This window comes from Phascolarctos cinereus, unplaced genomic scaffold (assembly GCF_003287225.1).
Source record: "Phascolarctos cinereus isolate Bilbo 61053 unplaced genomic scaffold, phaCin_HiC Scaffold_9;HRSCAF=440, whole genome shotgun sequence".
NCBI lineage: Eukaryota > Metazoa > Chordata > Mammalia > Diprotodontia > Phascolarctidae > Phascolarctos > Phascolarctos cinereus.
The window spans coordinates 1,893,092-1,920,839 of NW_027556402.1; the positions used below are offsets into that span (position 1 = coordinate 1,893,092).

General features: G+C 42.7%; 1 protein-coding gene across 1 annotated transcript; it reads left to right on the plus strand.

The window, feature by feature from the left end:
• Positions 1-6,464: 6,464 nt before the first annotated feature.
• LOC110201223 (cytochrome b-c1 complex subunit 9-like) lies at positions 6,465-10,786 on the plus strand. The gene is made up of 2 exons (XM_020976731.1): positions 6,465-6,476; positions 10,607-10,786. The coding sequence occupies exons 1-2, from the start codon at positions 6,465-6,467 to the stop codon at positions 10,784-10,786; spliced, it is 192 nt and encodes a 63-aa protein (XP_020832390.1).
• The last annotated feature ends 16,962 nt before the right edge of the window (positions 10,787-27,748 follow it).

Sequence of the window (27,748 nt, forward strand, 5' to 3'; positions counted from 1 at the left end):
GCCACTGTTTATGATCATTGTATCCTAGAGGCCCTACAGACGAAAGCATCCACGATAGTGAAGGGCATCGAATCCCTGCCCATGAGGGTCAACTGAAGAAATGGAAGAGAAGGCTCTAGGGGTATATAATATCTGTCATCACATATCTGCAGTGGTCCCAGGGGAAGGAGCAACTAGACTTGGCCTGGGCCACAAGTTGCAAAAGACCATTTTGGGCTTGGTGGGGGTAACAACTTCCTAACCATGAGAACCATCTAAAAGGAGGGATAGGCTAAGTCAAGGGCCATCTTGTCAACATTACAAACACTCTCCTTTTTGTCTCTGCCTTCTTTAAAATGCATCAGTTTGAGCCCTACAAAATTCTCCAAACAACGTTAAAATAATTCCTCAAAAGGAATTCTTAAGTGGTAGGACCAAAAAAGGATGGAGTGAAATGATTTTCCAGACCAATTCAACTTAGAAGGTTAGCAGGAAAGATCTGTCTCACTGGGGTGAAAGTGCAATACAGTCCAAGGCAGGCTGAGTCAGCACCTGGCAAGCTAGCAGCAGATTGGGGGTGGATTCCAGGGTTCTTAGCCCGCAGATGGTAAGGGGGCCAGACAACTGATCAGTAAGAGATGAACTATTGTAAGCAGCCAGAAAGAAACAATTCCAATATCATAGAGCCACAGTCAGAATCACACAAGATTTAGCAGCTTCTATGTGAAAGGATCAGGGGCTTGGAATATTATATTTGGGAGGGCAAAGGAACTAGAATTACAACCATGAATCAACTACCTAGCAAAACTGAATATGATCCTTTGGGGGTGGGAAATGGGTATTTAATGAAATAGTGGACTTTCAAGCATTCCTGATGGAAAGACCAGAGCTGAATAGAAAATTTGCCTTTCAAATACAAGACTCAAGAGGAGCATAAAAAGTAAAAATGGAAGAGAAATCATAAGGGATTCAATCAGATTAAACTGTTTACATTCCTACATGGTAAGATGACAATTTTAACTCCTAAAAATCTTATCATTATTAGGGTAGTTAGAAGCAGTACATAGACAGAGGGCATGGCTGTGAGTTGACTATGATGGGATGATATATAAGAAAATAAAAGTAAGGAGTGAGAAAGGTGCACTGGGAGAGGGGAGAAGGGAGAGGTAGAATGTGGCAAGTTTCACATAAAAGAGGCACAAAAGAGTGGAAAGAGTAAAGGGAATATGGGGGAGCGCAATGCTTGAACTTTACTTTCATCAGAATTGGCTCAAAGAGAAATAACATACATACTTATAGAATACAGATATAGGAATCTATATTTCCCTACAGGGAAGTGGGAGGGGATGAAAGAAAGAGAAGAAGGGAGCTGATAGAAGGGAGGGTAGATTGGGTGAAGTGAGGATCACAAGTAAAACACTTTTAAGGAGGGGTGCCAGGGTAAAAGGAGAGAGAGAGAAAGAGAAAGAAAGGAAAAGATTAGGATGGAGGGAAATACACAGTTAGTAATCATTACTGTGAATGGGAATGGGACAAACTCATCCATGAAGCAGACACAGACAGCAGAGTGGATTGCATGATTTAGACAGAAAGGCTGATACCTTAAACGAATTAGGGGAGCATAAAATAGTTTACCTGTCAGATTTACGGAGAAGGGAAAAATCTATGACCAGACCAGAGATAGAGAGCATTACAGCATGCAAAACAGATAATTTTGACTAGGTCATATTAAAAAGATTTTGCACAAACAAAAACAATCCAACCAAGATTAGAAGGAAAGCAGAAAACTGAGTGGGATGGGGGTGAAATTTAGAGCAACTTCTCTGATAAAGGCCTCGTTTCTCAAATATATGGAGAACTGAGTCAAATTTATAAGAACACAAGTCATTCCCCAATTGACAACTGGTCAAAGGATATAAAAAGGTAGCTTTCAGATGAAGAAATGAAAGCTATCTCTAGTCATATAAAAATGCTCTAAATTACTATCGATTAAAGAAATGCATATTAAAAACTCTAAGGTATCGCCTCACACCTATCAGATTGGCTAACATGACCAAAAAATAAAATGGCAAATGTTGGAATGGATGTGGAAAAATGGGGACATTAATGCATTGTTGGTGAAATTGTGAACTGATCCAACATTCTGTAGAACAATTTGGAACTTTGGCCAAAAGGGTATAAAGCTGTGCATACCCTTTGACCCAGCAATACTACCAATGAGATTAAAGGAAAAGGAAAAGGACCTATGTGTACAAAAATATTGATAGCAGCTTTTTACAGTGGAAAAGAAGAAATTGAGAGGATACACATTGATGGGAGAATGACTGAAGAAGTTGTGGTGTTTGATTGTGGTGGAATACTGTTATGCTGTAAACGATGAGCAGACTGCTTTCAGAAAATCTTGGAAAGACTTACATAAACTGATCCAAAATGAAGTGAGCAGAGCCAAGAGAACAAGATGCACAGTAACAGCAATATTGGATGATGGTCAACTGCAAACGACTTAGCTGTTCTCTGCAACACAATGATTTAAGGCAATTCTGGAGGACTTATGATAAAAAATGCTATCTACCTCCAGAGAAAGAACTGATGGAGTCTGAATGCAGATCATAGCATACATTTTTTACTGTCTTTATTTTTCCTGGGTTTTTTTAGTCTGTATTTTCTTTCACAACATGACTAATATGGAACTATGTTTTACATGACTGAGCACGTAAAACCCGTATCAAATTGCTTGCCCCCTCAATGAGGGGGGAGGGGAGAGAGGGAGTTTGGAACTCAAAATGTTTTAAAGAGGAATGTAAAAATTTGTTTTTACATGCAATTGGGAAAAAATAAAGTATTTTGTAAAAAAAAAAATTTTTTAATGAAACTCTCCAAGTCCCCCCCAAAAAAAATCATCAGTTATGCTAATCTGCTCAAGTTTCCATAAATTCTTTATGTATGTAGTTGCCATATACCAATTTGTACCACTATTTCTCCATTGTTGAGTACATACTTTGTTTTAAGATTGTTATCACAATTACTGCTGTGATGACTGTTTTCATTGTGTTGGGTCCTTTGCTGCTCTCTTGACCTTCCTAAGGAATAATCCCAGTAACCAAGTGAAAGAGTATAAATATTTTAGTAACTTCTCTTGCATCATTCCAAATTGTTTTCCAGAATGATCAGCCCATTTCACATCTTGCTAAATAGTGAACCAGTCTTCCTTAACCCTTCCAACATTGAATTCCCACCATCTTTGTCAATTTCATGACTATGAGGATACTTTACAGTTGCTTTAACTTAAATTTTATTGATTATAAGTGATTTTAACATGGTGTTATATGGTTGTTGGTAATTTACACCACTTCTTTTGAAAACTGTGCTCTTATCCTTTGACCACATGATTTTGGGGCAATGGCTTTCAATCTTAGAGTTCTGTATCAATTGCCTATACATATTACATATGGGACTTTTAATTAGATATACTTTAAAAGGCTGTTTTGTCAACATATATCTTTTTTTCCTAATTGTAGCTGCACCAATTTTTTGTGCAAAGCTTGGAATTTCACTGACTCAATTTCTTTTGTAATCTCCTCTATCCCTATCCCCTGTCTAGTTACGAATTCTTCCCACATCCATAGTTGTAAAAAATAGAAGTTTCTTCCACTTTTCTTATAGTGTGATTTTTTTACATTTTGATTACCTATTCCTTTGAAATTTATTGTGGTTTATAGTGTAAGATGTTAGCCTAGATCTATTATCTTGCAATTGTTTGCCAGTTTTCCAGGAAGTTGTCAAATTGAGAGTTCCTTCCTCAATAGTCTGTGCTCTTGGGTTCATCCAGCACTAGACTACTGGGGTCACTTGCTAGGCTTTTGTCAACTGATTGATTCTACTGATGTACTTTTTCTTTTTTTCTTTTTTTTTTAACGTGTAGCAGATATCAATCAATCCACCAACATTTATGAAGCACTTACCAAGTGCTTTATACTAAGGCTACAGAGACAAAAATGAAAGTCCCTGTCCTCAAGGTGCTTATATTCTATTGGGGGGGGGAGACAAGATACTCACAAATACATATATACTAAATAAAATTCAAGAAAATTTTTGGAGAGAAACACAAGCAAATAAAGAGATCCGGAAAGACACAAGTGGAGGGTGACCCTTAAGCTGAGTTCCAAGGGATATCCTATGAGATAACAATGAGCAAAGGGCTCATTCCAGGCAAAGGGGACAGCCTGTGCAAAGCATAGAGATGTGTGTTAGGAACTGCAAGAAGGCTAGCTAGAGTGTGTGAAGGGAGAGGAATGTGCAAGCCTGGAAATGAAAGCTGTGACCAGATTGGGAAGTGCTTTAAATATGAGGACAATTTGTATTTTATCCTAGAGGTGTCAGAGAGACACTGAGGTTTATTAAGAAAGGGAGTAACATGGTCAGTTTTGTGTTTTAATTATGGCTCTTTGGCAGCTGTATGAAGATGAAATGGGGGAAGTAGCTTGAGTCATGGGGACCAACTAGAGGCTATTGCAATAGTCTAGGCAAGAGGTGATGAGAGCTTGAGCTAGGATGGTGGTCATGTGAGTGGAGAGTAGGGTCATATGCAAAAAATGGAAGGAAGGAGAAAAGAGAGAGAAAGATGAGAGGGGAGTAGAGGGGAGGGGAGGAGAAGAGAGGGGAGGGAAGGGTGAGAGGGAGAGGAGGGGAGAGGATGGGAGGGGAGAGGGGAAGGGAGGGGAGAGCCAAGAACATATGCATGTACTATACTTATACTAGAAGGTAGAAGATGGAGGATAACAAATCAAAAGGAGAGGTCAGAGAAGTAGAAGATGACCCCAGAGAGAGCAGTGCTGAGAACAGCCCAAGGAGAGAGTCTCTGGGAGAAGAGGTAGCCAAGAGTGTCCAAAGCTACAGAGAAGACAGGATTCCTGGGGTCTGAGGAGAAACCATCCCATTGAGCAAACAAGAGATCACCAGTAAATGCAGAGAAAGGCCATTCAGGTAAGTGCCGAGGTCAGCAGCTGAGTTACAAGGGCCTGAGAAGTTACTGAAAGGCAAAGTTCAGGCAGAGAGCCTAGACAGTGCTGGGGTTTCCCCTAGGAGCTCAGCAGTGAAAGTGAGGAGAGACATAGGACAAGTCTCTGACCCAGGTGTCTCTGCTGTACTTTGGAGCAGCTACAAGTCATATTCCTCAGAGATTGTGGTGTTCTTTTTTGCCACCGTTCAGTATTACCAGAAGAATATTTGTGTAGAAAATATGTCTGCACTGAAGGGGGCAGGACTGGAGTGGGGGAGGAAAGGAGCCTTGAATGGCAACCTCAGTTTCCTCTGCTATGAAATAGGCAGAACACCCCAACCTCTCTCTCCTTCTGGTTGTAAGGACAAAAAGAGAACATTGGTGGGAAAGCCTTTTGTAAACAGCTCAGAGCTCCAGGTAAATCACTTTGGAGTGCCAGGTGTGGATCTGCTGATGACTAAGACAAAACAGGGCCTCTGCATGCCCAGGCCCATTGCAGATTTTCACTCCAGGCCTTAGTTATCTGGAGATGGAACTTCCTATGTCTCTGGTCAGTGCCAGGTCAAATGAAAGGTTTATTTTGGGAATAGAAGTGTGACCCATGAATGACTCATTTTGATTTTGTGCAGAATTTTTAAAAAAGGGAGAAGTGGAGGAAGGAAGGAAGGAAGGAAGGAAGGAAGGAAGGAAGGAAGGAAGGAAGGAAGGAAGGAAGGAAGGAAGGAAGGAAGGAAGGAGGCAAGGAAGGAAGGGAAGAAAAGGAAAAGAAGGGAGAGAGGGAAGGAGAGCGAAAAGAAGGGAGGGAGAGGAGAGCAAAAAGGAGGAAGGAGGAAGAGGAAGGGAGGGAAGGAAGGAAGAAAGGAGGGAAAGAGAGGGAAGAAGGAGAAAGGGAGAAATAGAAGGAAAGGCATCCCTTTAGGCTTGAAAAGTCCTCCTTGAGCCAAAGGGAGGTGGGAAAGGCTGAGGTCTCTCCTTTCCTCCCTAAGCAGACAGCTTAGATTATCCCTAATGCATGAATCATTCCGGTTTGAAGTCTTTCTAACAGTTGTCTGAGGGCTGTTAGTGAGACATATTCTCAACTAGTAAGGTATCAAAGTTAAACCTGGGAGGAGGGTGGGAATGACCCCCCTTCCATATAAAATCTTTGGTTTGGTATCTAAAGCCACTTGCCCCTTCCTGCCTTTCTAGCCTTCTTCCACTTTGCCACAGCCCAGCAGCACTGGCCTTGGTGCTGGTCCTTTCATAGTGCCTGCCGTCTCCCTGACTCTGAGAGTTGTCCCTAGCTGTCCCCCATCCCTGCAATGTTCTCCCTCCCACCTGCTGGCTTCCTGGTTGTTTCAAGACTTAGATCAAATCCCACCCTCGGCAAGGAGACTTCACTGGTCCTTGTCATCCCCACTGCTCGGGCTTTCTCTCTGAAGGGACTTTCCATCTGCTCCATATCCATCTCATAAGTACTTCACGATTTACCGCATATTTGACTTCCATGGTATCCCCGGTGCTTAACACAGTGCTTGGCATATAGTAAGCCCTCAGCTAATGCTTGTCGACTGGTGGTGTCAGTGTGACTAACAGTCATAGCCCTTCTCTTGCCATCACCCATGAGTTTCACAAACTCTGAAATAGTTCCTTTATTCAATTAGAATCTTTCAGCATTCCATCTTTCCCTCTGCATTAGAACCTGGTTTTTTGTGTGTTTGTTCATGGCAAGAAAGCTTTGTTGTTAGCACTTTGATTCACGGTTGGGGCTGGGGCCAGAGACTCAGGAGGACCCCAAGCCAGGCTGGCAGGAAGGTCCAGGTGCTAGTCATATTTCAGGTTGAGCCCCTCAAACAGGTACTTGCCACGTCCAGCTGGGGAGCCCACTTGTAGGTGTCACACCTACAAGTAGGTGGCCAGGTGGTCATTCAGATATTTCAACAGCTTCACCAACATCACCCTGCCCTCAGGTAATGACTTTCCAGGACATTGCGGAGATGTGTGTCCCCTTGGCTGGAGGTTAGGCTATGCACCTCCAGGAGGGCCTGGTTTGGGCTCTTCTCCAGGGTTAGGCATGTCCAGGCTGTGGTCCCACCCACCTTGAGCAGGCTTCTGACCCCCATGCTGGTTCTGCGACCACAAAAGGGCCTGGAAAGCTGGAAATGCTTAGTAACTGCGCATTGAGTGACTGGCTCAGAAGAAAAGATGCCTTTTGTCCTTGCCAATGTCAACCCCTCTGCATGCAATCTGGTTCCTATTCCCTCCCATATTCTCCAACAGTCTAGTCTTCCCATTATTAATTCCATTCTATCTTTTATCTTCAGTCCTTCTCTATCTAGTGATTCTTTCTTTGCCATTTGCAAACATGCCCATCAAAAAAAAACCACCACCTCTCATTTGGTCTTATTGTCTCTACTAGCTATCCTTCTATATATCTTCTCACTTTTTGGCTAAACTCCTTGAGAAAGTTGTCTACACTAGGTGCAGTGTAGACTAACTTTTCTTACTCTCTTCTAAACCCTCAGCAATCTGGTTTTCAACTTTATCATTCCACTGAAACTTCTCTCTCCAAAATCACCTAAGATCTCTTCACTGACAAATTCAAAGCCTTTTCTCAATCATCATCATTCTTGTACTCTCTACAGCACTGCTGATCACTTTCTTCTCCTGGACACTCCCCCCCCTCTAGGTTTTGATGACACTGTTCTAACCTGGTTCTCCTCCTACCTACCTGGTCACTCATTCTCGGTATCTTTTTCTAGTCCTTCATCCATTCAATTCTCACTAATCATAGATGTCTCCCAAGGCTCTGTCTTAGGTCCTTTTTCTTTTTCCTTGTATATTATCCCATTTGGTGCCCTCATCAGATCCCATGGGTACATCTCTGTGCACATGATTCCCCGATCTAGACCGTCAGCCCTAGTCTCCATCTTGAGCTCCAATATTGCATCCCAAACTGGTTGTCTAGGAGGCATCTCGAACTCAACCTGTACAAAACAAAATTTGTTATCTTCCCCAAAAAACCTTCTGAACTTTCTTACTAAGGGCATCACTATCCTTCTTCTGCTTCTTCCCATTAAACCAAATATACTTTTCCCATGATGAAAGCACTTCTTGTGAAATCTCCTCCTATGGATTCAGAAGGAGACAATGCCTTCCCAGCTATCAAATCTAGAGCATTCTTTTGACACTCTCACTTTATAACCTTTTCTCCTTTGAAGTTAATGCCATATACTCATAACAACTCTTTCTAATATCCAAAGTCATTTCAAGGACATGTTCTCATACTGGCTCATACTCTCATTGTCACCCCATCCCCTGCTAGCATCTTTAGGAAGTTGAATGAACCTCCCTGGCTTCCCAGTTCCATCAAAGTTCACTGGGGTTTTTTTTCCTGTTCCTGGCCTTCATACTTTAGACCTCACCAAAACACAAAACTTGGAAATTCTCCTCTCTGGCCACAATTTTCTATCCTTTTGTTCCTCTGACCCCATCCCTCTCCACTCTCCCTGATCTTCAGCCTCTCAACATTCTCCTATTCTCTAAGTCTGTTACAAGTGACCTCTTATGCTGACTCTACCTGTCTTCCCAAACAGCCTTGATCTGATCAGCTAATTTAATGATATGATCTCAGCCACCCTAGCATCTCTCCCTGCCTCATCATCATGATGTGTCCACCACATGAATAGCCAGCAGATATGTAGATTAATTCACTGATAACAGGAGTAATTGCCCCAGGCTTGATATGCTACAAAAATCCATTTGCATTATAGATTATAGGATAAATGATTTTTCTTCATTGGAAGAGGCTTTCAATTTAATTCACACAGAATCACAGAATATTGGAACCAGAGGGGACTTAAGAAAAGATCTAGTCCAAGAGATACCTAACCCAAAATTCCTTCTATGACATCCCTAATAAGTGAGTCTCCAGTGAGGGAGAAGCCACTACTATTCCCAATCTTGTTAGATCTCTAACCATTAATTACTGTTATCTCAAGCCAAAATTTGTCCTCTGGGACCAATGAAAAAAATGCCTAACCTCTTTTCCACAAGAAAACCCTTTAAATATTTCAAGACAATTCATAATAATTCTCCCTACTCCCCCCTCCCCACATCACACACGCACACCTACACACACACACACACCTACACACACACACACACACACACACACACACACACACACACACACACATCTTCTCTTCCCCAGACTTAACATCCCAAGCTCCTTACTCTTGTGTTGAAGCTCTTTTCCCAGTCACCACTCCCTGTCCCCTCATAACTATCTGTGTCGTCACCATTTCTTGGGTGTCCCTTTCCCATCCTTCCCTATCCTTCCATTGTGCCATCGGGACTCTATGTTCTATTGTCAAGATTACCTTCCAAATTACACTTCCTCCCTCCCTTACCCAGAAGTCACTTTATGTTTATTTTGTATCTGCTTATATTTGCACATGTCCACTCCCAAACAAATAAGTGATCTCTTTGAGGGTAGGGACTGTTTTATTTTGTCTTTGTATCACCAACACGTAGAACAGTACCTAGTGTGTGGTAGGCACCTAAAATAACCACTGGCTGAATTCAAATGAAGTGAACTCGTCCTCTTATAGCATGATCGCTAATCCCGCTGACATCTTGGTCATCCTCTTCTAGATTCCCTCTAGTTCGTCAATATCCTTCCCAAAATCTGTCCAGGGAAGGTAGGACTATCGTCCCCCTGCTTCAGAAGGGTGAAGCACAGAGGTGAATTAACCTGTTTGGCTACCATGTCACATCGGTGGTTCACCTCCACTAAAATGGATCTACCACGTGCATAGAGCACTGGCTTAGATACCAGGAGAGCTGTAACATTCAGAAAAGACATAGTCCCTACTTTCATGGCGCTTGCAATCTAGCAGGGAGATAGACTTAGGACTATGTTGTTCCAAGGCCCCATCTGTTTCTAATCTTCCTACAGTATCTTCTTCTCCCTCTACCCTGCTATCTTCTTATATGGAAATCTCCTCTTTTCTTTGAGGCCCCACTCAAGTGCCCCTCCTTATTGAAGGTTTCCTTGACCCACCATATGAAAGAAATTTTCCCTTCTCAAGGTACTCAGAGCATCTTACCTGAACCTCTCCTTTGTGCTTCTCTTCTTCTGCTTTGTATCAGTCAGTTATATACTTGCCCTTTCTCCATTAGACTATAAGTTCCTTGAGAACAAGGCCTGGGAGCTAGCTGTCCATGGAGCTAGCCCCAAAGCACAGTGCTTTGCACATATTTCAGTACTTATACTCCAGGGGATCTGTGATTTCATCAGCATGGAATCCCCTCCAGCAGGACTATTCATAACCCTTCCAGGACCCTCTCATTCATGTCTTTAATAGATCCTTTGTAACAGATATCCCCAGTGTGCTGGAGGCCCTACTCTGATTCTTTTCATATTTTGTGGCACTCATTTCAGCACTGGAGCTGTCCATCTGTTAGTCTTTGCTCCATTATCCCTTGCAAGAGTGGCCCACATCCTTTTCTGACCATAGACAGCTTTGCCGCTCTTGCTTCAGCCACTTCATGCACAGTCATGACTCATGTGCACTTAGCAGCTGATTAATAAATGTTTGTTAAGGGCGGGGGCAAGGCCGGGACGGCGGAAGATGGCGTCCTCAGTCGATGCTCCGGCAAGTGTACTCGATCTTCTTCCGCAGGACCTCCACCTTCGTGCTCACCAGCGCCGTGGGCGTCTTGTTCTTCGAGCGCGCCTTCGACCAGGGCGGTGACGCCATCTACGAAAGCATCAACCAAGGGAAGCTGTGGAAGCCCATTAAGCACAAGTATGAGGAGGAATAGCTGCTGGCGCCAGGCGTGAGCTCCGGCCACGGGACCGATCTAGGGCCAGGAACAGCAGCCCGGGGAGAAGATCCAGTCAGACGCTGCATGGGACACGTTCATGGCATTCATTATTCCACCTCTGCTCCATCTGTTCCGAGAGCTGACAAATAAAGAGAATGTGAATTATCCGTGACAAATAAATAAATAGATAGATAGATTAGATAGATAGATAGATAGATGAGATAGATAGATAGATAGATAGATAGATAGATAGATAGATAGATAAATGAGTGAATGAACGAACGAATGAATGAATGAATGAATGAATGAATGAATGTTTGTTAAGGCAACATAATGGAGTAGGAAAAGCACTGGATATGGAGTTGAAAGGCCTGAGTTCAAATCCCAACTCCACTCACTGACTGCATCAGCCATCTCTGAGACTAAGCTAGAGCACTTAAAGCCCTCAGGGTGGGATGGAGCAGCAATTTTGCTTCTGGGCACTCAGAGATTAGATGCTGAGTATTTGTACCAGACATGTGCAGAGTGTCTGGAATACAGAGTACCTCCTACTGAGTGTACCCCACCCCTGTCATCTTGGATTGAGGCTCCAGGTTGAACACAAAACATGAATCTAGCCAAGACTTCCTCTACCCCTCCAGGGCCCAATCACCACATTCATTCTTCCTCAGCCATCAGAGTCTCAGAACAATAAAAGATTCTGGTCTCTGAGAACCAGAGGCAATCAGAGCTCAAGTTGAGTTCATAGTCAGACATTGGAGGGCTCTATAGCATCGGACTCCCCTGTACACTAGTCATTTATCACTCTATTGTGGACAAATTCCAGGTTCCCATCCCCTTGTCCTCAGGTTTCAGAGTCAACATTTACTGAGACAACAGTCTTCTTCCCTTCCCATCTCTCATCCCTATCCACCTCAATCTTCCACAATCTATGCTGTCCTATGTCCTCACATCCAATTTTGCCTTCTGGAATCCTTTCTCTAATGTTAACACAGTCACCTCTATCCTATGTTTCTGATTTACAATCTTTCCACCTTCTTTCACTATTTAAAAACTAACCTAGTTCATAAACCTTTCTCCATTCCCTTCACACTCCAATCCTCCTACCTTCACAGCAGCTATCACATTTCTTCCTAACTTTCCTATTACCACTGAGGGTATCACCATCCTCCCAGTTACCCAAACTTGAAATCTTGGTGATGTCTTCAACTCCTTTCTCTTACCCCCACTTATCCAATCAGTTGCCAAATTCTATTAATTCTACCCTCATAACACTTTTTATATACAGCTTCTTCTCTCTTCTAACACTTCCACCACCCTGGTACAAGCCTAGATCATTTCGTAGCTAGACTATTTCAATAACTGCTGGTTCTTCTTCCTGCCTCAAATCTCTCCCCTCTCCAGTCCATCCTCCACTAAGCTGTCACATTGATCTTCCAAAATTCATCTGACCATGTTACCTCCCCTATTCAATAAATTCCAGTGGCTTCCTGTTACCTCCAGGATCAAATAGAAAATCTTCTGTTTGGCATTTAAACCCTTTCCCAACCAGGCCTCTTCCTCTCTTTCCAGTCTTCTTATACCTTATTCCCCTCCACTTTGCAATCCAATAACATTGGCCTCCTTACTGTTCCTTAAAAAAGTCACACCTTCTCCCAAATCCGGGCATTTTCAGTGACTGTCCCCCATGCCTGTAATGATCTTCTCCCTATTCATCTCTGATGCCAGCTTCCCTGGTTTCCTTCAAGTCCCAGCTAAAAATCTCACCTTCTACAGGAAGCGTTTCCCAGTGCCTCTTAATCCTCGTGCCTTCCCTCTGATGATTATTTCCAATATATCCTGTATATGGCACATAATGTGTAGTATATATTGTTTGTACATGGTTGTCTGCATGTTGTCTCTTTCATTAGATTTCTGAGCTCCTTGAGGACAAATCGACTTTTCCTGTATCCCTGGTGCTTAGCACAGTACCTGGTACATAGCAAACTCTTAATAAATGCTTCCTTGCTTGATGACAGCTGAGTTTCTCTCTTTGCTTATGTGGTTTCCACCTTAGCTGAGGCCTCATTTCCCACCTGTGGTGTTGCAGCAGTCATTTACCGTATTTCCATGCTTCAAGTATCTTGTCAGAGAGCACTGGGTTCCAAGTAAAAGACAGGGCATAAACATTTCTTTGTTAAGGCTTCTGGGAACTGACATGAAGTGAGGCGAGTAGAACCAGGAGGACAATTTATATAACAGCAATACTGCAAAGATTAAAAAAAAAAGCTTTGAGAGACTCGGGAACTCTGACCAACACAATGACCAATGAGTGTGAAAGGACTCGTGATGAAAGCTGCTCTCCACCTCCAGACAGAAAGCTCATAAACACAAAGTGAGAGCAGAAGCACGTTGTCTTTTTTTTCTTTCTGGACACTGCTAATGTGGGGATTTGTTATATATTGCTACATGTATTTTAATGGGTTTTGTTTTCCCAACCTTCTCCATAGTATGAGAGAGAATCCAGAACTGAAAATAAATAAAATTGAATTGTAACAATTTCTTTCTTTGCATAATTCCTGAATCATTGGACCTGTTTATAGCTCCACCAACAGTGTATTGATATGCCTATCTCTCCACAATCCATCCAATATTGCTTATTCCCAATCTTTTTCCATCTTTGCCAGTTTTGCAGAATGTTAAATGAAACCTCAGAGTTGGCATTTCTCTCATCATTAGCCATTTGGGGCGCTCTTTCATGTGCCCCATGTTAATAGTTAGCAATTCTTTTGAAGAATATTGGTTCATATTCTCTGACCACTTAGGCAAGGTGGGAAATTATACAGAATATGTGTTAATTCTCCATACGTCTTGAATATCTGACCCTTATCAGGGATGTATGGTGAAAAGCTACCATTAGACAGTCCTTTTATTCAGCTCTCATTTAATTATCACATTACCCTCGGCACCAAACCTTTTCTTATCTCAGTTTCTCTAATTCTCCGTTTTGTCTCAAAGCTAAATCTAAATTCAACAAATATGTTTTAATCACCTATGAGGTACAAAGCATGGTGCTAGGTACTGAAAATACAGTCACAAAAAGCGGGGGGGGGGGAGGATCCTTGCCCCCAGGGACCTTACAGTCTAGTGAAGGAAGAGGATCAGAATAAAACACACACATTTTGGGACAGCTCTTTGTCCTAGGAAAATTCTCCTGGTTCTGCCCTCTGGGCAGAAAACAGGTCTATTGTCTTGTCTCTATGACAGCTCTTCAAACACTTGATGACAGCTATCAGGTCTGCCCTGAGTCCTCTATTCTCCAGGCTAGATAGTGCACATATGGCATGGCTTCCAATTGCCTCCGTATCCTGGACTTCTTGTTCTGGACACTCTCCTTCCAATCCCTGTCCTTGTGGCACTCACAACTGCACACAGTCCTACCTTGCAGTGAAATATGGAGTCCAGTGAAGCAGAACTCCAGCTTCTCCGGCCCAAATTTTCATTTTCTAGAGGTGGAAACTATGGCCCTTAGGAGTTAAATGACCTAACCGAGGACAGAGAGTTCCTAAATGACAGGACCAAGATGGCGCTAAGGTCTTCAGACACCAAGCGCAGGATTGCTGCCTCTATGTTGCCAACTCTGATGTCTTCCTGATACCCCAGCCATATTTCTAGCTTTCTATAGGTTATAAGCCAGCAGCTTTCAAGTATTCAGCTTAAGTATTAAGGCTAAGTGCTTAAATAAAATATTAGCAAAAAGAAAGATGATGCCTGGCCTCAAAGAGCTTACATTCTAATAAAAGAAGACAACATAAAGAGGAGAGCTAAAAGGGAGTGGAGGGAGAAAAGTACCTGCCTCAGGAGCTTGGTACTCAGAAGCACAGCCAAGAAGGGAATAAATCTGGGCAGGACTGGGCTTCTCCCCAAATTAGAGATGATTATAACCACCTGGTCCCCCATTATCACCTAAAACTCATCATATCCAACACCAAACTTATGATCTTCTCCTATACGGATACATGCAAAGTTCTACAATAAGCTTCAACAAAATCAACTTTACAAGTGCACACTGGGAGAGGTACAGGAGATAGTGGTTCCTGACTACAATAGCCAGGAAGCTTTGGGGGATTCCAAGCTAAATATAAAACAATAGTTTGATACACACACACACACACACACACACACACACACAACACACACACACCCCTCTGGTTTTCCTGGATTCCTTCAAGATAGTTCAAATCTCATCTTCTGCAAAGGCCTTTTCTGGTTCCCTACCTGCCCATTCCCTCTGAGATCCCTTCCCATTTACACTATACATGTCTTATATAGCTATTTACATGCTGTCTCCTCCACTGCACTATAAACCCCTTGAGGGCAGGGACTGCCATTCACCTTTCTCTGTATCCCCTGAGGATATCACAATACCAGCCTAGCACCTACTTAATGTTTCACAAACGCTTGCTGATTAATATGCCATCTTCATGGGTAATAGTCCTACTACATTTCATCTTAGTTGGACCACATGTGGAATATGGTGGTCCATTCCTGATGCCACATCTTAGAAAGGATGTTGATAACCTGGATACATATATATTATATATGTAGATACTCGTACATAGAGGAGAGCAATCTGGATGGTGAAAGGCCTCAAAATTATGCTGTATTGTGCAAGATTATGGAAGGGAGGAGCTAGGCATAGCGTAAAGCAATTAGGGTTAGGGTTAGTAAATCAATCCAATTACCCCAACACCCCTAAAGTAACTGATTAAATGCTATCTCTTCACCAGAGATTAAATTAAATCAAATCAATCAAAAGCATTCCTTTTGTTTGATCACTTTAAATGTCTCTGATGTTCCATTGGGTGGGTCAGAAGTGATGCTGCAAAGGAAGAGCATTTGGATTGGTTGAGGAAGCCTGGGAGCTTAGCCCTGCAGAGGACTTCCTATCTTCCCATCTGCATCTTCCCCACATCCCTGGAATGTCTGAGGGCAGTGGCTACATCAGAAGCCAAAACTAGTCGAGTCACACATTCAAAGCCCTACCAAGAGCTCAGCAGAGAATGACAGCACACCAAAGCAGAGTGTCTGGAGGACTCCTACAAAGGGATTTCCAGGAGCTAGGAATTACCTCTGCCACACCTGCTCTGGAAGCTTGAGCCTGCTTTGTCCTGGCCACTTTAAGGACCTGGGGCAGAATCTGTCACAGAGTTTCGGGGGGATGTTTTGTACCAAATGTTCTTACTGTATCCCTTGGTAATGACTCTATTACTAAAAGCTAGTTGAGTCTGTGTGACAAATTGATTCTTACTAGAAAATCAATCCTTCCATCCCTCAGTAGTAGCCCCAGGCTCTACAGGGCCAAGGAACCAACCTCCGGCACTGAACCTGCCTATTTGGGGGTTAGGAAGGGAGCACCAGTCTCTGCATGCTAAAAAAAGAAAACTTTGGAAAATTGATAACTGTCTGTAGAAAAAATATTATACTTATGTTTGGCCCCAAAAGGCAGAACAAGGTACATTGTGGAAAAGTTACAAAAAAGCATATCTGAACTTCATATACATGAGAGTTTCCTATTAATTAAAGCTATCCAAGAGAGGAACGGGCTGCTTTAAAAAGAACGGGTTTTCCCCTCCTTGGAAATCTACACACAAAGGCTGGATGGCCACTCCTCAGGGATGTTGCAGGGAGGGATTTCTGTGTCAGTTTTGGTTAACCTCAATGGCCTCAAAGATCACTTTCAGTGCTCAGATCCCATTACGTGGATGGTGGCAGGAGCAGACATCACCACATACAAGCACTACCAGAGTTCCCAATTTAGTCAAGAACCACTTACAACATGGGAAGAAATAACAATAATATACAACTTTATAGAAGTACCCTAAAGGGGTGAAAGTCAGAGTTCTGCTACCAACAAAGGTGACAGAAACTTTTGTTTTTCAAGAAGGAGGTGTCTGAATAAGCTGATGATAACTCCTTGAGGTGCATTCTTTGTTAAAAGATAACGTTTATTGGCTCATCTCACTTCAATATAGACTGACTAATGCAGCAAATCACTTAAAATAAACACATAGATGTGAACTTACCTTGGAGAGCAGGTAAAGCTGTTTGTATCCAATTCCAACCCTGCCTCCTCCTCCTTCTCCTTAGGTTCCACTCTGGGGAATTAACTGCCATCCTGAGTCTGAAGATTGCAACAGGAGACATTAAGTGCCCTATTAAAGTGGAAAGATGGCCAGTCCAATCTTCAGTTCCTTGGAGGTTCCTTACTGCTTTGTGGTGACCCCACGGGATCTGATCTCCCCCAGGACACTTAGATTTCCTTAACCCTTTGTTTCTGTGACCAGGCTGAGCCTCTGAATTTATGGCTTCCCAAGGTTAAAACAATAGGGCTTCACTGGAAAGTTAAGGCTTTACTCTTCTTTATTACCTTCTCCTTCCCTGTTTTGGATTTCTCATCTTTCACTCCTGTTTTCTCTTCGGGCTGCCCCTGCCTCCCCTCAGAGCTTATTGTTAGATGCCTGTGTCTGACAGAGAGGGGGCCCGACTGGGAGCTCTAAGCACATGCCGACATCCTGGGGTCACATGAGGGTGCCATGCAGTATTTTAGAGGTCATTCAACTAGGAAGCCATTCAGAGATTTGGAACCTCCACTTGAAAGCACTGCTAAGGGTTGGTTGGTCTTCCCAAATAGGTGATTAAAAATGACTTGTGGGGTTGGGTCTTTGGAACTCACTTGGTACCTATGTCCCAGAATTACAACATGAGTTCCCTTGTGCTGTGGGTTGGAGCAGAAGTCCAGCCTGGGAGACTTTGGGGAGTAAGCAGATGTCTCAGTGGCTGCTTCCTGTGTCTCTAAGATGACGCTCTTCATCTGCTCAGCGTGGATCCTTGTCCTCACCAGAGGCAAAGAGCTGGGTGAGACAGGAGGGTTGGCCCCAGGATATGGCCACATGGGCTCCACTCTGATTGGCTGAGTGACCATGGGGGTGAAATGGAGGCAAGACTTTTCATTCTGCCACCATGTCCAGTGTGGTTATAACTTTAAAGCATTCTAGGCCAGGGCATGCCATCATTACAGATGACAGGATGATTGCTCAAGGGCTGTAAGGGGCCCCAGATACCATCCAGTCCATACCCTCATTTCACAGAAGAAACTGAGCCCAAGAATGGAAATATAGGATGATAAATCTATAACTGGAAGGAACCTCAAAGGCCTAGTCCAACCCCTCTCATTTTACAGAGGAAGAAACTAAGACCCAGGAAGGTTAGCTGACTTTCCCAGAGTCACACGGCTTCAGAAGTGGGATTTGAACAAAGTCCTGTGACTACAGTGCCTGGATTCACAATGGCTCCTGCTATGAGAGAGATTTCTGGGAAGGAGAAGCTAGAAGTGAAATCTTCTTCTATACTGTGCAGTGGAGCCAGCTGGGGCTCAGGTAGTGCCTTGACCCTCAGCATGCCACCCAACCAGAGTCTGGTATCTCGGGAGTTCCTTTTCTAGACCATGTTGGCTAGCCTTGGAGGAGAAGCCCTCTTGCTGAGAACTGATGGAATGGGCCCACCAGAGAGTGGGCTGGTGGCATCGCGGACATGAACTGTGTCTAATACCACCCCTCCTGCCTTCTCTGCTTCAGAGGGAGAAAGACAGAAAGACACAGAAACAAGCAATCTCTCCTTTCAGGGCTGCTGGCCAAGAAAAGCTCATGCTCACACTTGTTCCCTTGCCTGTAAGCCTTTTCCATGTCTATGCCAGCTCATTCTATACTTTAAAAAAAAGACAGTGACCACAACAATCTCTGTGTGTGTGTGTGTGTGTGTGTGTGTGTGTGTGTGTGTGTGTGTAAAGCACCACTTGACAAACTGCTGCCTCAATGACCAGAGGTCTAAATTATACTCAGAATATGTCGCATGCACACATCACGACAGCACAAGCATAGCCATAAAACAAAAGCAAATATGTATAGCAGCAAAGAAACTCCAGCAACAATAAATAGAATAGAGCTACAAAATAAATAAATAAACAAGTAAGGCAGCCTAAAACTAGGGGCACACAGTTAATAGCAAAAGGAAGTAAAACTACCTATAAGTGTAGCTATAAAGTAGATGTAATACTGATACAAAACAAACATAACCAGAAAACAGTCATGGAACAGAAACATATTTAATGTGAAATAACTAACTCCTGCATCAATGGACATATGCAATGACAATGAAGGCGCACATTACATAAGTGAATTCTCACATTATCATCTGCCAACATGTGTGATCATTTCACCAAGAATGTTCTAAGTTAGTCTGGTCCCTAGTCAGATGGTCCTCAATCTCCTGGGATTTACTGACTTATCTCACCCTATGTATATATGCCAGTTGATGGTTTGGGGCTATCTTGTCTACCTAAACTTGAACTTGTAGAGGGCCCATCTTGGCTAGCTCTGTTACTACATTCTGGGTGGTGTGTTTATATCTTGCGAGACTCTGCTGCTGAAATACAAGGCAGAAAAGGTGTAGTCTCTGGTGTAGAGTAGTTCAGTATAGTCTTCTATACTGGAAATGTGTGTTTCTGTTCCATTATCTTGGACAGGAGGTCTTTTTGTAACTGGCAAGTGGTCTCTTTCACTTAGAATCCACTGAGATGAATGTCCATCATTTTCAGCTTGTCTCTCAGGAGGTTACCCCATTATTCACCAGTTAGCAACAAGTGGTTCTGATGAAGCATCTTTTCAGGACCCCCAGGAGTTTGGGGGGCAAGTTGCCCCACCTCTCCACAATGGTGTATGGAAGAATACTCCATCACTCTGCCAATTTGTGTATCCCATGAACTCCAAGATTTCTCAGAACAAACCAGTCATGAAAGTCTTCAATTCATTGAGCATCATACCATCACACATTTCTCTCAGCATTGTTCCAGTTGAATATGTAAATAGGTGTTATGTATTTCAGAGTCTCAATCATCCCAAGAGATATACTGCATATCAGTAGCATCTGTAATCTCTTCATCCTCAGAGACTATAAAATATAAATCAATAAGTAGATGTGGCATCATTCACAGTGGCATTCTGTGCATGTACCAGGAAAGCCACATGCTGTTTACACTGATTTTTTTGTTCTGGTCTCTACCTTTGTTTGAATGAATCCTGACAGAATGGCCATATTCTGAGAAATACTTTCCCCATAATGGTCCCAGGTTCTAAAACCTAGTTGGGCATGACTATGCATATCTTGTGAATTGGTCAGTCCCCACCAATATATGACTTTTGTTCTTACTATCTCCTTCCAGGAATAGAAAGTCAATGCAGCCAAGCTCTAAAAGCGTTGCTAGTACTTGTATTCTTCAAATGTGCACCATGAGTTGGTAGTACTTTTCCTTATATAAAACAGGCATGTTTCACACTTCTTGGTGACTTCTACAGCTCTCTTGGGCCACTAATATCTGTTTCTTACCATATCTAGGGTCATTCCTTGACCCCTATGTAAAGCTTTCCTGGCTTTGGGGTGACATGCACTAGGCAGCACCAGCTGCTTGTTGGTCCCATGCACAGTGGCCGTGAAGATCCCGTAGGGTACTCTATTGTCCAGCACCAGTGTCTCTCCTTGTCTCAACAGGAACAGTCTTTGGCAAGACTGATGATTGAGTCCTTTGCCATCACTGCCTCACAGTGTGGCTTGTATTAAGACTTCGTGAGCTCCTTTATTTGCCATTTGGTCTCTTTGCCAGTTGTCCACAGATAATTGAGGCAAAGAAGGTTGCAACAATGAGAGAAGCTTTGTGAATGTTGTTGGCATGCTATCTGGTGGAAGTGCCAGACTTTCAGCTGAACTGCCCTCTGCTTATAATCTCGTTTGGGGGTGTCATGCATAATTTTACACCTTCTGCAGGTAAACCCATAGCTTCAATGTCACATGGTCTTCTGTGCAGAGCACCTCCCATCCATTTTAGTCTTCCCTGGTTCAGCAAATGCTAAATTCACAATTAGCTAGAGCTGCTACTTACTCTGGCAAACAGTATGTACATTGGTCCTGTTCAGAATGTGTCAGGAGATTGTGTTCCAGGTTCACGCTTGTAGCAATGATAAATAAACAGAGTTCTAACAACCCACCTCGATGCCAGGACCTCCAGCTTGTGGATGGCATAGCTAGTCTCACTGTTGCTTAACTGGAGCAATAAGAGTTGCTACTGGAAAGTGCAATTGGCTTCATGTGACCATAATTCTTTTGGCAAAGACTGACTGTAAAACCTCAAGGTTAGCCTCTCTATTCAGGACAAAAGGCTCGTCTGGGACAGTATATACCAACATCAGTTCACATGGAAGAAAACAGTTGACCGATCTTTGAAAGCTTACTCTCATCTGTCCATTCATTTGGTCTCTGAAGGACTTTGCTGGTTTTAAGAAAACATTGTGTTTCTTGTCTTTCTGTCTCTCCAATCATATATGCTTCAGTGAGGTCATTTGGTGGTTTAATAATAATATCAGCATTTTTTTTTTACAAATTTACAATAATAACTACCAAATCCTATAAAAGTGTCTTGGGTCTTGTTTGGATGAGGCCAAGTTAGAAGAACTGAAAGAGTTCCCAAGATAAAAACCCCCAAGAGAAAGAAAAACATGAAAGCATCATAGACCAAGTTCCCACTTGTTACACTAGGTGTAAGTGTGGATCACCAGGAGCCTGTGCTCTCTTCACTCCTACCAACCAGAAAGGAGCAGACATCCAAATCCTCCTAGACCAATTCTATCTCTACCCACTGACCTGGATTCAAGGCAAGACATTCTTTCCAGTCCCTTTGCTGTTGCCCTACTGTGGCCTCACCTGGGCTCTTCTCTTGGGTCAGGTCAGAAGCAGAGCCTTAGTCATAGCTCCAAGTGTGAGCTGACCTTCTCACTCACACCCTTAATTAAAGACAGTCATTCTTCTAGAAGCAATTGAAGTAAATGATCAAATTCAAGGGTAGGGTTCTTCCAACTTGTTTTTCTCTCCCTTGTTTCTTATTATTTAGCGGTAGCTAGGTGGCCCAATGGATAGAGCATTGGGCCTGCAGTCAGGAGGACTTGAGTTCAAAGCCAGCCTCAGACACTTACTAACTGTGTAACCCTGGGCAGGTCACTTCACCTCTGTCTCAATTTTCTCAATCATGAAATGGGGAGATAATAGCCCTTACCCCTACTGTGAGGGTCAAGTGAAAGAACATCTGCATAGCACTTAGCCCAGTGCTTGGTACATAACAAGTGCTTGATAAATGTTTATTATCTACCCTTAAATACCAGGTCAGTAAGCTTCCATGGGATGTCTATTGGATTCCCAATAGGAAATAGGAACTTCCAGCTGTTACATCTAGTGAGGTACCCAGCCAAGCATGACCCTGTCAACACTCATGCCACAGGTAAGGTAGGCATGCAAATGAATATCATGATTCACCAGACTTTGTCAGCATAAAGGAGAAGCTTAGCTCACAGCCAGAGAACAAATCATGAACTCCTACTGGTACACAAGAAGGTGGAGGGGGAAGGAGATCGGGGCAAGGCAATTCAGTCATTCCCCATTCCCTGTCAGTCATCTGTCAGCCTGCATGTGACAGCACTCTCTATACCTCTCTGCTAACCATCTCTGTCTTCCAGTCTGTTTCTTAATGTAGCACAGCCACTACTACGACTCTGCAGAACAAAACTTCCTTCAGTCGTCACCAGTCTTTTCTACATAGTATCTTCCCCTTTGGAATGTAAATTTCTTAAAGGCTAGGACTACCTCACTTTTGCATTCCTATTTCCAGTGCTTAGCACAATGCCTGGAATATAGCAAATGCTGAATAAACATTTATTCTTTCATTCACTCCAAATCACTTTTGCCTTTCCCCAGTGCTGTGGTAGCTTTCCTGCTTTCCATGACCTTTCCAAAACCCTTCTAGGGCTATCATGATCACATCCTCCAGTTCTTTCAGGGGATGGGGCCACAGTCTTCTAGTCTTTGTGACTTGAATTCACTGGGGACAGCTGTTTGTTGTCTTGCTATGTCCTCTCTCTTCTTGGGTTTTAACTCCCTACCAAGTATTTTATTCTGGTCTTCCCAGTTGAATACTTATTTATTATTAATTATTAAATTATTGATATAATAATTATATTAATATAATATATAAATTATTAAATATAATTTATTTTAAAATAAATATAAGCATTATTAAGTACAAAGCATTCTTTAATACCTGCATTTCAGCCTTGAAACACCAGATATTTCTAGATTAATTTCCTCATTCAGTGACACATCAAACTACCAAAGAATTATTTTAAAGAGCTAAATAATAATAATAATAATAATAATAATAATAATAATTCATCTGGAGAAACAAAATGTCAAGAATATCACAGGAATTATTTTTTCTAAGTGAAGGAGAGTATCATGATAGTACCAGATCTTAAACTATATTACAAATGGTAACCAGCAAAACAATCTGGCACCGGATAAGAAATAGAGTGGTTGATCAATGGAATGTATTAGGTGCACAATATACAGAAATGAAGGACCACAGTCACCCAGTGCTTCATAAACTCAAAAATCCCAGCCATTGAGGCAAGAACTCACTGTTTGACAAAAACTGCTGAGAAAACTGGAAAGTAGCCGGGCAGAAACTAGGCACAGATCAACATCTCACACCATATACCAAAATGAGCTCAAAATAGGAACATGGTTTAGACATAAACGGTAATATCATAAGCAAATTAGGGGAACGAGGGAAAAAAATACCTGTCAGATCTTCATATAAGTGAAGAATTCTAGAGATAGAGAGGATCAAAGTTATTAGAAATTGATAATTTGGTTACATTAAATTAAACAAACAAAACTAATGCAGCCAAAATTAGAAAGAAACTGGGGTGGGAGAGGAATTTACAGCGAGATTCTCTTATAAAGGTCTCATTTCTCAAATATATAGGGAACTGAGTCAATTGATAAAAATAAGAGCCATTTCCCAATTGATAAATAGTTAACGGATATAAACAGACAGTTTTCAGAGGAATAAAACAAAGCTGTCAATAGTTATGTAAAAAATACTACAAATCACTAATCATGAGAGAAATTCACATTTAAAACAACTCTGAGGTACTATCTCATACCCATTATATTGTCTAAGATGACAGAAAAAGGAAAATGGCAATGCTAGAGGAAAAATAGGTACTCTAATGCACTATTGGTGGAGCTGTAAACTGGCCCAACCCATTCTGGAGAAAAATTTGGAAATATGCCCAAAGGGCTATCAAACTGTGCATACCCTTTGGCCCAGCTATACCACTACCAGGCCTGTGCTCCCAAAGAGACAAAAGAAAGAGGAAATGGCCCCGTATGTACAAAAATATTTATGGCAGTTCTTTTTGTGGTGGCAAAAAAGAAGTGCCTAACAATTGGGGAATGCCTGAACAAGTATAAGATTATGGTGGGCTACTATTGTGCTGTAAGAAATTATAAGGGAGATGGTTTCAGAAAAACCTGGGAAGACTTATATGAACTGATGCAAAGTGAAGTGAATAGAACTAGAAGAACAATGTACACAGTAGTAACAATATCGTAAGAATGATCAACCGTGAAAGATTTAGTCACTCTGACTAATACAGTGAACCATGACATTCCCAAAGGCGCATGATGAAAAATGCTATCTACCTCCAGAGAGAAAATTGATGAACTCTAAGTACAGATTGCAACATTTTTTCACTTTATTTTTCTTTTCTTTCTTTCTTTCCTTCTTTCCTTCCTTCTTTTCTTCTTTCTTTCTTTCTTTTGGCAACATAGTTAACGTGGAAATATGTCTTGCATGACTTCATATGGGAGGTGTTGTATTTCTTGCCTTCTCAATGGGGGGGGAGGAAGAGAGAGAAATTGGAACTGAAAATAAATTTTTTAAAAACACCATGTATGTGTGAGTACATATAAAAAGCCCATCAAACACATATATTTGAGTACATTGTGTTTTGTAAAAGCTTGACAAAAATCAATAGCTAGATCATCCACATAAGAAGCAGACAGGACCTTACACATGCTATAATGGAGAGAGCACACTGGCATTGAAGGGCAGGAGACTCAACTCTGTCATTTATTGCCTGAATGAGCCTGGGAAGGACTTCCCTATTCTGGACACAAGTCCTCTCTAAGTTGGACTAACTGACCCCCAAAGTCCTTGGTGGTACAAATCCTAGGATCCTTCTCAGAGCCACACTCAACCTCGCCTTGAATGAGATGATACAGTCCATTCAGACTAAGTCTCAATAAGATGACTTGAACAATGGAAAATGGAATTAAGGAAGCATCACCAAACCCCAAGCCCAGGGCTTCTTTCCATCAGCCCTGCTAAATGTGCCATTTCTTTTTAGAACACAGGCTTCTTGGAACAGGCTTTGCTGTCTATGTTGCCAGAGCTAAGCATGATGCTTCGTACATGGCAGGTGCTTAATAAATGCTTTTTCATTCATTCATCCAAAAGATATCTGCACTGCAGGACTGAGCTCTGTGATTTCCCCTGATTTCATCCATGTTCATCAGCTGACCTTTGCTGAATGCTCAATGGGGGAAAAACAGGGAGAAATGCTTCCCTTCAGATCTCAAATAGGAAATCCCCCTAGTATCCATAAATTCTCTATCTGTGGCAGGGAATTGGCAGGCTCGCTTCCTCGGGATGCATCCTGGCTGACAATCACACAAAAGGAGACCACAAAGCATATCTTAAATGTTTCAGCACGTGGATTTTCCTAACTACTTCTTTCAAGTCTCAGATGAGCACCTTGTGCCAAGATCAAACCCCGCTAATTTCATGGTGGCTGGCCAGCATCCTCAGGGAGCCAAAAGAAAGCATGGGGTTGGCGGCACTCACCCATCTCATCCAAACAACAGAATGCTTCATGGACAGCTGGATATCTGTCAAACGGATCAAAGGGTCTCCCTGTCTGTGACAGGTGGGGGTTGGCTAGGTGAACTGGGAGTACCCTGCCTTTCAGCTCTAAACTAGCTAGGAGCCTAAGTCAGACTGTTGAAACTAACTGCTTTCTCTTCTCCCAGGATTTTGGTAGAAGCCTCGTATCCTCATCCTTACATTCACATTTTCCATTAAAATTCAAAATATTTGCTGAAACCAAAGGGGCAAGAGTGTGCTGCCCCAACATGCCAAGAACCCCAGGGTCTGAACTCAGTCTTTCTTTCTCCAGGAAATGGCAATACCAGAGAGACAGCATTCTACTATTTCTTGTCTCAGAAAAGTGAACATCTGACATTGTTTGCTCATGTCTCTCACCTCTTAGAAGCAAAGTCCTCTGGGAAGAGTGCCAGTTGTGGCGTCAGATGGACGAGGATCAAACGCCGTCCTTTATATTCCTAGCGTCGTGACCTTAAGTAGGCTGATCCCTCTTTCTGAGTCTCAGTTTCCTCTCCTGTAAAAGGAGACCCTTCAAGTCCACATGGAAGATCCCTTTTACCTTGAAAGCCCATGATCCTAAGCCTTACTAGCTTTGGGACTTTGGGAAAATCCTTTTGCCTCTGTGGGTCTCAGTTTCTCCCATCTGTAAAATTAGAGACATAGAGTAAATGATCTCCAAGTCATTTCCAGCTTTGTGTGACACAGCAGAAAGGGTGTGGGAGTTGGAAAGCCAGAGAGCCTTGATTTGAATTCCATTTCTGTTGTTTCCTGCCTGTGTAACCGTAGGCTCCTCATCTGCTGCTTCTCTGGGCCTCAGTTATCTCATCTAAGAAGGTGTGGGGGGAGCTAAGGTGCCTTCTAGCCCTAATCTAAAATCCTATGATTCTACACCCTCAGCCTGTCATGGTGGGCACCTGATCTGATCGAACTCTTCCGTCTACATCTGAAGCCATGCTCACTCCCCAAAGCCTCAGAGAGGATCTGATCCCAACCCTTCTAGAGTCTCAGCTCTCTGTTCAGAAGGATCACCTGGTGCAGCCTAGGTTTATGGGCCATCCCTCACGCTCACCCTCTTCTGTGGTGTGGCATTGGCAGCAGGCAAGAGCAGAACTAACAGTCACAATTGCTACGTGAGAAAAAATGTCCGAGAATGCCCATAGCCACCCCTCACTGAGCTTCCCTGGTCTGTTTATTGGGCAGGGAATGGGAAGGAACAGCAATATGGGAGGCAGCTCTCCTGATGTCTGAGGAAATAGGCCCCTTTATGCCCAGGAGAAACGAGTAGGGGGAGCTGAAATCATAGAAAGGCCAGCATTTTCACTGAGAGATGAGGCAAGATTCCATGACCCCCATTCATCCCCTGATACCTGTGTGCCACTCTGGAAAACCAAGCTTACAGCTGCCTCTTCAGACGCCATTCATCACCTGGTTCTAGCTTCTCTTTCCAGAATGGGCTTCATCTCTGTTCCCCAGCACCTCATATATCCTGAAGGCATTTAACAGTAGACTACATTTAGATCTGAAAGGGGCCTCAGAAACTGGCCAGTCTGGGGAGGAAACTGAGGCCCAGACAGGCAAAGGGATTTGTCTAAGGTTAGCCAGGAAGTCCATATAACAACTGGGATTGGAGACAAAGAGAAAAGTCCAGAGAGGAGATAGGAGTAGGAAGGGGAATCTGGCACAAATGACCAGGGCCCAGAAGTCTGGAAGGAGACCAGCACCATTACATACCTTTGCATCTTTCTTAGCAATATTATTACTTGCTGTTGCAATTGACTGCCATGGTGAAACTGGTGATTTTCAAAGAAAAAAACATGATATAAAAATTTCTGCCAGTTATCCAATAGAGATGCTAATCAAACAAAGAACTACTAATTATATCCTAATATAATTGGTAACTATATGTATTTACATGTATGTAGGCATATGTATATGCATGTACCCATGTATTTATGCGTACATGATTTGGGCCTATGGACTGACTTACCTGCTATCCTCTTTAATCTCTAGAATTATTATGCTAGGACCACACTCCTTTCCACTGGTTTCCTGCTTGTTTCCTGAAATGTTCATTCCCATCCCTCCTCCCA